General features: G+C 38.1%; 1 protein-coding gene and 1 long non-coding RNA gene across 2 annotated transcripts; one reads left to right on the top strand and one right to left on the bottom strand.

Moving 5' to 3' along the window:
- Positions 1-1,190: 1,190 nt before the first annotated feature.
- LOC118060142 (phospholipid-transporting ATPase 1) lies at positions 1,191-7,272 on the top strand. The gene is made up of 7 exons (XM_035073300.2): positions 1,191-3,294; positions 3,405-3,714; positions 4,208-4,916; positions 4,998-5,121; positions 5,253-5,472; positions 6,225-6,683; positions 6,791-7,272. Exons 1-7 carry the CDS (start codon positions 1,788-1,790, stop codon positions 7,008-7,010), a joined length of 3,549 nt encoding a protein of 1,182 aa, XP_034929191.1. The 5' UTR covers positions 1,191-1,787; the 3' UTR covers positions 7,011-7,272.
- On the bottom strand, positions 6,224-9,021 carry LOC118060143 (uncharacterized). Its single transcript, XR_004689389.2, has 2 exons — positions 7,421-9,021; positions 6,224-7,177 (listed from the first exon to the last, which is right to left on the bottom strand). It is a non-coding gene; the product is annotated as an uncharacterized lncRNA (long non-coding RNA).
- Between the last annotated feature and the right edge of the window lie 1,464 nt (positions 9,022-10,485).

Raw genomic sequence — 10,485 nt, 5'->3', positions numbered from 1 at the left:
ACCAAAAAATTCAATTTTCAGCAAATCAAACACTGGAGGATGAAATCAAAGAAAAAATATATAACACAAAAAACCTATAATTAAAAGAACAAGAGTATCAAAAGTACAAGAATCAAGATAAAAAATGAATTGGAGGGCACAAAAAAAAAAACATTAGAATGCTAAATTACAAAGAAAAAAACTTTAATCAAACGAGGGGTTAAATTGAAAAAAAAAATAACATAAATTTTGATCGAATAATGAAATTGAAAATAACAAAACTTTAAAAATAATCATAGAAAAAAATTAAAAATTGAAAACAAAATAACCCAAAGGACTGATAATCGATGACAAACTGCAATTTAAAAACAAAATTAAAAACATCAAAAACTTTTTCAAAGGGGTAAAGGATTAAAATAAGCAATAAATAACCCAAGGACTAAAATTGAGAAACAAAAGGAAAAGATGAGAAATATGCACTTTTGCTTGGAGAGAGAGAAAAAAAAAGAAAAAAAAAACAATCATTGGTAAAAAAAATCATAAATCAAACACCACCACATGATTTATCATAAAAAAAAGAATAAAATGACATTTTCGACAACACAATAAAACAATATATTTGATCACACAAAAACATTGCATGCATCATCATAAAATCATAGACGTGTATTTATACACCAACTATTATTTAATTTTAAAATTAATTAATCATAAAAATTACAAAACACCCCTCTAGATTTTAAAACTTGCAAAAAACAATAACGAGAAAAGATGAAATCACCCATGTACCATTTCCTTATTTTTTCCCCAAATGAAAGGGTTAAAAGATCCTTTCACAATATTGCAAAAAAACATAAAGGCATAAAAACCCTTGCCTAGCTGTTCATTTTTTCTGAACTTGGGGGGCAATTAAATATTTATATTGTTCTGAGAAAATTGAAAAGATAAAAAGTAACCCTAGCCAGTCCTTTAATAACCAATTGATACTTTTAAAATTGACTACCTTATAACTTTGTAGTTAAAACTATTTTTGTATGTCAAAATTAATTTTTTCTAACACATTATCAGAAAACCATCATGATTTATAGTAATGGCTTTTATTAAATACTATCGAAATAATAATAATAAAAAAAATTATTTCTACATTTTGATTTTGATGTTCCATAATCTGACAATTTTTTTTTGCCGCCTTTATTACTGCCTATTTCCTCCTTTCTTGCAAACCCCGTCGTCTCTTTAACAATGCCTTTGACTTTGTACATTTCTTCGTGTCCCTTCAACTCGCTTCTTCAACCACCATTACTTCTGCACCAACCCAACTTTGCTGCAATCATTTTCAAGCCTCTCGGTTCTTTTCTCCCTGTACCTGTCATTGGTTTTGCTTTAGTTTTGCATGAGAAAAAAGTGCTTGCGGTTTCAAAGTGTAAAGAGAGCTCATAGTACAGGTGATTTTCCTCCGTGTCTGTTGAATTTGTGGTTTTCTGTACATTTTGTAGAGAAAAACCGAGTCTTTTTGTAGCTTAAGCTGTTTTAGTTTCTGGGTTTTGGTTAAAAGTCAAACCTTGGCTGCTGCTGCTGCACCTGCTGTTGTTGTTCTGTGTTTTTGCTGTGATTTTTTATTAAGAGAGATTAGTACCAGGTCTTATGTCGGTGGAGAGTTGTTTTAGCTCTAGATCATGGTCACAGAGAGGCCTTTATTGATCCCATCACCAAGAACACCAAGTAGCGCCTAGGATTTGCCTAGTTTACCTGTTTTATCTAATAGTGTGGTCAAAGTCAATCTTGACAATCCTAGTTTGGCTTCTGGGATGGATTCTTCAAACCCAATTGAAAGCTCATCAAGTTGTGAAATTTCTTTTAAATCTGCGTCAAGAAGTCTTTCTTCAAATCCATCAAGGGCTTCGCGTGGGAATTCAGTTAGAACAGGGAGTTTTCGTGATTTAGGATCAACACCTGTGAGGTTGGGGTCTAGAGGGGGTGATTCAGAGTTGTTTAGTGCATCCCAGAAAGAAATTAGTGATGAAGATGCTAGGTTGGTTTACTTGGATGATCCTGCAAAGTCAAATGAGAGGTTTGAGTTTGCTGGGAATTCAATTCGAACTTCGAAATATTCTATCATTTCCTTCATACCTCGAAATTTGTTCGAGCAATTTCATAGAGTTGCATATATATACTTCCTTATTATTGCTGTGCTCAACCAGCTCCCCCAGCTTGCAGTTTTCGGCAGGGGAGCTTCCATTTTGCCTCTTGCATTTGTGCTGCTAGTTACAGCAGTTAAAGATGCTTATGAGGACTGGAGAAGGCATATGTCAGATAGAATTGAAAACAATAGATTGGCATGGGTTTTGGTCAATGACCAGTTTCAACAAAAGAAATGGAAGGACATTCAGGTTGGTGAGATAATCAAGATTCAGGCAAATGACACTCTTCCTTGTGATATGGTGCTGCTCTCGACCAGTGATTCAACTGGGGTCGCCTATGTGCAGACCATAAATTTGGATGGAGAGTCGAATTTGAAGACCAGGTATGCAAAGCAAGATACCCTCTCAAAGATTCCGGAAAAGGAAAAGATTGGTGGGTTGATCAAGTGTGAAAAACCCAATAGAAACATATACGGATTTCAGGCAAATATGGACGTCCATGGGAAACGATTGTCACTTGGGCCCTCCAATATTATTCTTCGTGGCTGCGAGCTCAAAAATACTGCCTGGGCTATTGGAGTTGCAGTGTATTGTGGTCGTGAGACCAAGGCAATGCTTAACAGCTCAGGAGCCCCGTCAAAGAGGAGCTGGCTTGAGTCACGTATGAACTCAGAGATCATTGTACTCTCTGTGTTTCTTATTGCTTTGTGTACTGTTGTCTCCGTCTCTGCTGCTGTGTGGTTGAGGCGCCACCGTGATGAGTTAGACACCATGCCCTTTTATAGAAGAAAGGATTTCAGCGACGTAGAGCCAGAGAACTATAATTATTATGGATGGGTGGCAGAGATGCTTTTTGCGTTCCTCATGTCAGTTATTGTGTTCCAGATCATGATCCCTATTTCTTTGTACATTTCTATGGAGCTTATCCGGGTTGGACAGGCTTACTTAATGATTCGAGATACACAAATGTATGACGAGGCTTCGAATTCAAGATTTCAATGTCGGGCGCTGAATATAAATGAGGATCTAGGTCAGATAAAGTATGTTTTCTCTGATAAAACTGGTACTCTCACTGAGAACAAGATGGAATTTCAATGTGCAAGCGCATGGGGTATAGATTACAGTGACGGGAAGGTCAGCACGCAAAACCAGCAAGTTAGATATTCCGTTAATGGTACTGAACTTTTGTTATTAACCACGTATTTTCAAGTCTGAACTTTTTTATTTGTTTTGCGCAAACTAACTCTCTTTTCTATGTGTGTTGTGTGCTTTGCTTGTTATCAGTGGATGGGAGGAATGTGAGGCCAAAATTGTCGGTGAAGGTTGATCCTCAGCTTTTAGAATTATCAAGAAGTGGAAGAGATACAGAAGAAGTCAAACACGTTCATGATTTCTTCCTTGCATTGGCAGCTTGCAACACAATTGTGCCTCTTATTGTCGACGACAAGTCTGACCCTACTGCAAAGTTGATGGTTTACCAAGGGGAGTCTCCAGATGAACAGGCACTGGCTTATGCTGCTGCAGCATATGGATTTATGCTCATAGAACGAACTTCTGGCCATATAATTATTGATATCCACGGAGAGAGGCAGAGGTACATTTTTCATTGCTTTTCATTCTCTGTCCCCCCACCCCCCCTCTGTTTCTTTGCCATTCTTGTATTATCATTGATGAGAACTGCTGCTAAAGCTGCCACTGCATGGAAGATAATTGCATTGCAAAGCATTTAAAAGACAGGATGCAGTGATATTTCTATTTCTATCCATTTTAGAAGCCTATGCTACCTTCAGCTTTTTGGTAGAGGATGATAGTCATTTAAAAAGTTTTCACTTATTTGGATGATAAATTTTTATTTTCTAAAATTCTTTCGATAAGGAGTTGCTTTCTGAAATATAGGTGACTACGGTTTCTGTTTTATCTCTACTTTGGATTATATGAGGCATAATAGACAGACGAAAGTGAACTGAATAGTGGTGGCAGTACTTGGAGCAGCTACAGTTGATCCCTTGCTCCACTGACTGTTGTTGTAACTTTGAGTTTCCTTCCTGCAAAGCTGGTTTTTAATATTTCCCATATGAGCCTTGCAGGTTTAATGTATTCGGTTTGCATGAGTTTGATAGTGACCGGAAGAGGATGTCAGTTATACTGGGGTTCCCTGACAGTTCTGTGAAAGTCTTTGTAAAAGGTGCCGATACATCCATGTTTAGTGTGACAGATAGATCTTTGAATAAGAAGGTAGTTCGTGCAACTGAAGGCCATCTTCACACTTACTCCACACTGGGTTTGAGAACACTTGTCATCGGGATGCGTGACTTAAGTGACTCAGAATTCGAGGACTGGCACTTCTCTTTTGAGGCAGCTAGCACAGCTGTAGTTGGCAGGGCTGCTTTGCTTCATAAGGTTGCTGGCAGTGTTGAAAGGAACCTCACAATACTTGGTGCGTCTGCTATTGAAGATAAACTGCAGCAAGGGGTGCCAGAAGCCATAGAATCTTTGAGGACAGCAGGAATTAAAGTATGGGTTTTGACAGGGGACAAGCAAGAAACTGCCATTTCAATTGGCTACTCCTCAAAGCTTCTAACGAACAAAATGACCCAGATTATAATCAATAGCAACTCAAGGGAGTCTTGTAGGAGATGTTTAGAAGAAGCCTTGGTCATGTCTAAGAAGCTGAGGGCTGTTTCTGAAACATCAGATAACACTGGAACAAGTTCTGAAGCTGCTAGAGGCCCAGTGGCCCTTATTATCGATGGTACCAGCCTTGTTTATATACTTGATAATGAACTCGAAGAACAGGTGATTACTTACAAATTCACCTTCTCTATTCCATATCAAAGTTGTTGTTCGCTGATGTAGCTTACTTATCCTTGGCTTTAGCTCTTCCAATTGGCTAGTACATGCTCTGTGGTCCTATGTTGCCGCGTGGCTCCATTGCAGAAAGCTGGAATTGTGGCGCTTGTGAAGAAGAGGACTTCTGAAATGACACTCTCCATTGGAGATGGTATTTCTCTTAATTGTAGATAAATATCTTATGCTTCCAAAGAGCAAACTCTGGGAGCCCAGGAATTCATTTTGTCTGTTTTCTTGTTGGTGTTTGAGGCTGACATTGGAAAAATCTTCTGAAACTTTCAGGTGCTAATGATGTCTCAATGATCCAAATGGCTGATGTGGGAGTTGGCATCAGTGGGCAAGAGGGTCGGCAAGCTGTAATGGCATCAGATTTTGCAATGGGGCAATTCAGATTCTTGGTTCCACTTTTACTAGTCCATGGACACTGGAACTACCAGCGGATGGGCTACATGATACTATACAATTTTTACAGGAATGCGGTGTTTGTTTTCGTTTTATTTTGGTGAGTGATTCTTCCTTTGATTATGTTTTGATCGTTTTTCATATGCAAAGCTCTCCTGAATATGCCAACTAGTTTAGCTGGTAAAATTTGTTGGGCACTGTTAGCAGGTTGAATCAATCAATTCATTGCACGAACCTAAACTACTTCATGAGCTTTGTGATTCTTTATGAAGAAACAAACTATTCTCTGCTTATCTACAATTGAGTTAACACCTAAATTATATTTTTGTGGATTTTTTCTTTTATAGTTTTATTTCTGAAATGCTGTTCTAATCCTTCTTGGAGGTTCCACCCACGAAAACAAAGTTCATGGCTGACCGATATTGCACCTCATCATTTAGCTGTTGTATTTTTTTTCTCGTTGCTGGTCATATGTATAGAGCTAACTTCGGGATTGGGCACAATATAAAAGATCTCTTAGAAGCAAATAATCTCCCTTCCATCCTCTTTTCCTTCTTTGAAATGGGTAAAAAAGTTCCTTCCGTAGATTTCTGCTATATAATCTTAGAATTTCCATCACTCAGATTAGTTTGTGAAAGGCACTCTTAAATGAATCTGAAGCTGAGTAGTTGAAACTAGATGAACCTTTTGATCCCTAGATCTCTTCTGTGGTAGATATGAAGGCTCAAACAAACAAGCGTTGTGGTGTTTTTGTAACGACATTCTATGTAGTCCTTGCTGTAACTGGAGTTTATGTTACCCTGCAGTCCATGATAACAAGGGATTTAATGTTCTTTTGTGCGCTCTGTGCAGGTATGTGCTCTTTGCTTGTTTCACTTTGACGACTGCAATCAATGAGTGGAGCAGCATGTTATATTCTATAATTTACACCTCACTGCCTACCATTGTTGTGGCTATTCTCGACAAGGACCTAAGTAGAAGGAATCTCCTAAAGTATCCTCAGCTTTATGGAGCTGGACAAAGACAAGAGGCATACAACAGAAAGTTGTTTTGGCTAGCAATGTTGGACACCGTGTGGCAAAGCCTGGTTGTCTTTTTTGTCCCTATCTTTGCATATTGGGCGAGCACCATTGATGTGCCAAGTATCGGAGACCTTTGGACACTCGCGGTGGTTATTCTGGTTAATTTGCACCTGGCCATGGATATCATCAGATGGAACTGGATCTTTCACGCAGTTATTTGGGGATCTATTGTTGCAACTTTCATTTGTGTCATGATCCTCGACGCTTTTCCTATGTTTGTTGGTTACTGGTATGTCCTCTTCTCTTTCACATACATGTGTTACTTGCACTATTTCTTCCCCAGTTATGTTCACAAATGGATTGACTAATGCTTCCAGCTGCAATGTAATATGACAGGGCCATCTTCCACATCATGGGGGAGGCTTCGTTCTGGGTGTGCTTGCTTGGTATAATTATAGCAGCACTCCTTCCTCGTTTTGTTGTAAAAGTACTCTATCAACACTTCACTCCTGATGACCTTCAGATCGCAAGAGAAGTCGAGAAGTTCGGCCATCAAAGAGACATTGCTGTAGAAGTAGAAATGAATCCCATCATGGAGCCACCTCCTCGGAGATGATGATGATAGGCGGTAATCTTGGTTCCTTGTACACCATCATACGTTTTTGTTTTTGTAAGAAAAAAATCACTTTCTTTAGGTTTCTTGAGAGCATTGTCGCTATTGAGTTCCCGGATTTTCATTGTTTGCTATCCGAAGGATACATAACAGGTTGTAATGCTTAGGTACTGTGTTTATACAATGTTGAATCACATGAAATTATTAGTGTAAATCAACATATTTTTTAGAACGGGAATAAAGAAGTTCAATACTTGTACAAGAATTTTCCCATGGAAGAATTTGATTTATTTCTTCCTTTGATATTCACGCAAAGGTGATATTTAGTTTGGATCAATTAGTCAAAATTAAAAATGTTTTTACAGGTTTTGACAGAAAATATATACTTATTTATTATATTATCCAGAGCTTACCTTAAAATCAGTGTTAATGGACCCAGCACAGTGAGATGGTGACATCCATCTGAAGCATCTTCAATTAATTAAACTAGGTAATATAAATAAGCAAAGTTGGATCACAATTTCACCATATTACCCTTAAATGGAATTTTAATAAAGAAAGCGGTGTGTTTTCACCCTGCTAAACCCCCACATCTCTTTATTTCATCACCACCAACCAAGCTTTCCTCCTTCTCTTCCCCTTCCACCCTCTTCTTCTTTCACCAATATCATTACTTGCAAGAAGCACAATTGTGTTAGATTTCAAGATTTTGGAAGTGAGTCTTGGAAATATTCTCTTGTTTTATCAACATAGAGGCCTTTCGGGGCTCTAAATTTGACAGTGACACAGTATCCAGAAATCAGTTTTTACTTGTGCTGAGAAACAGAGAGAAGTATATGTAAGAAGGCAAGATTTGGTTTGTTTTTGAATGAAAGCTTGAAACTTTGAGGTCCCTCGAAAGCCCAAATTGCTCCCATTTTAGTAGGTGTGATATGGATATTGTTTCAAAAGTTTGTATCTTAAGGCATTTCATGATATCTAGATCATGGTCTCTAAGTGGTCTTTGCTGATTCAATCACTAAAACCACTACATGCCCAAGATTTGCCATGATATATTTGTTTTGATTAATCTATCAAGACTCAATCTTTATAGCCCCCAGATACATTTCCTTTGATGGATTCTCAAAACCCATTTGAGGGTGAAATCTCATTGAATCAATGGAAGGTAGGGAATTCAGTTAGGGAAGTGAGCAATGGATCAAGAGGGGGGTGATTTAGAAATGTCAAGTTTGTCACAGAAAGAGATTGGTGATGATGATACTATATTGGTTTACTCCTGTAAAGAATAATGAGAGATATGAGTTTGCTGGTAATTCGATTCGAACTAGTAAATATTCAGTCTTTTCATTTCTTCCAAGGAATTTGCTTCGACAGTTTCATAGAGTAGCATACATATATTTTCTTATCATTGCTGTGCTTAATCAGCTTCCTCAGCTGGCAGTATTCGGCCGGGGAGCTTCCATCATGCCACTTGCATTTGTTCTGTCAGTCACAGCAGTCAAGGATGCTTATGAGGATTGGAGGAGACATGGGTCAGATAGAGTTGAGAATAATAGATTAGCTTGTGTTTTAGTTGATGATCAGTTTCGACCAAAGAAATGGAAGGATATACAGGTTGGTGAGATAATCAGGATCCAGAAAAATGAAACTCTTCCTAGTGATACGGTACTCCTCTCAACTAGAGAGCAAAACTAGGGTTGCTTACGTGCAGACTGTAAATTTGGATGGAGAGTCGAATTTGAAGACTCGGTATGCAAAGCAAGAGACCCTTTCAAAGATTCCTGAAAAGGAAATGACTAATGGGTTGATCAAGCGTGAGAGACCAAATAGAAACATATATGGATTTCAGGCAAACACAGAAATTGAGGGGAAAAGACTGTCACTTGGGCCCTCAAACATTCTTCTTCGCGGTTGTGAGCTCAAGAATACTGCTTGGGCAATTGGAGTTGCAATGTATTGCGGTCGTGAGACCAAGGCCATGCTTAACAGCTCAGGAGCTACATCAAAGAGGAGCCGGCTTTAGTACAATAGAACGTTAGATGTACACAAATTTTAACATGAAAGGATTTCATCTGAACTTAGAAATTTCAATTGTTTCTTCCCTTGATATTCTTGAACGGGTTTCTTTTTTAATGTAATGAAATATCATGTAATATAAATATAATTCATGCGATCAATTTCTGAAACCACAAACATTTGCAATCTCTCACAATCAGCATGAACTATATTCTGGTCCATGGCAATACATACGTGGCACAATATTGGAGCTCGAAACTGCAGATGACTGCATGCCATACATGGGAAATCAGACTTGTACATGAAGACTACGTTGGTCATCAATTCTTGGAAATACATGAAGTAGATGTAGTACAGTTATGAACATGAGACATTCGGTTCTTGCTTGTTCTGAAAATCTCCTTTGCATGACGTTTCCTGAACTTGTGGTGCAAATTGCAAGTTCCAAAGCACATCCTCAACTGATGGTCTATCAGATGACTTATTGGAAAGAAATCTAATACGTATCTCCATCACCATCTTCAGAGATTCATCTGAACACTCCTTGTGAACTGCTGGATCAACAATATTCCTTCAAGCTACATCTTCAACCGTCATGCTTGCCTGTAACTGTACAAGAATCATCAGTAAATTGATAGAATCAGTTTCCAGACATTACAAATCTAGGAATAGTGGAGGCGTAGTGCAGATGCAGAGGTATAAGTACCAACCAGATCTTTTAAGACGGTGACTTCATTTTCGGTCACCACTGGCCTTCCATCAATGATTTTAAGTAAAACCACTCCCAAGTCAGAGACATCTTTCTTATCCTCATGTCTGTGCCTGCATTTGTTGAGAAAGATTAGGAGTGAACATTGAATTCACCACAAGCCTTGTCCCCAAAATTCTTCTCTCAGGCTCTGAACAGCAGGCTCCACCCATTCAGCTGTCAAAGATTGCAGTCAACAACAGTAAATACAAGCAACCTGATACATCAATTGCACGCTTCATATTCTTTCAATATATCAACTCAAAATGTCAAGTCCCACGATTTCAAGCCTTTGGGTCAAGAGGGTTATTTAGCACAACAGGCTATTAATCATATAAACTTAACATCAAATATCCCCACTAAGACCATTGCAAGTCGGATTTACTTAGAATAAACTTAATTGTGAAAGAAGTAGAGAATCATTAATTTGATTAATTGGGACCTTAATTCGCAAAAAACGCCATTAACTAGAGAAGAAAGAAAAGAAAAAAACTTTTGTTGAACCAGTGATTAAGACATTGTAAAGAGGAAACATGGGCTCCCTGCTATTTACAGAAGAAGAATTGTGTGCCTTCACAACTACTCGATACTTCAAATAAGCAATGCTCATGTTAGTGCCATAACTGTTTCTAGCATTAGTTCTTTTTGTTGAGTTTTGGCGGGAAGGAACGGTCAAGAAAATCTGTAAAGGGGAGAGAAGTGGAGTGAATTGAG

The sequence above is a fragment of the Populus alba genome, chromosome 10, assembly GCF_005239225.2.
Source record: "Populus alba chromosome 10, ASM523922v2, whole genome shotgun sequence".
Classification (NCBI taxonomy): domain Eukaryota; kingdom Viridiplantae; phylum Streptophyta; class Magnoliopsida; order Malpighiales; family Salicaceae; genus Populus; species Populus alba.
The sequence above is the reverse complement of the archived record's forward strand: the minus strand, read 5'-3'. Positions and strand labels throughout refer to the sequence as shown.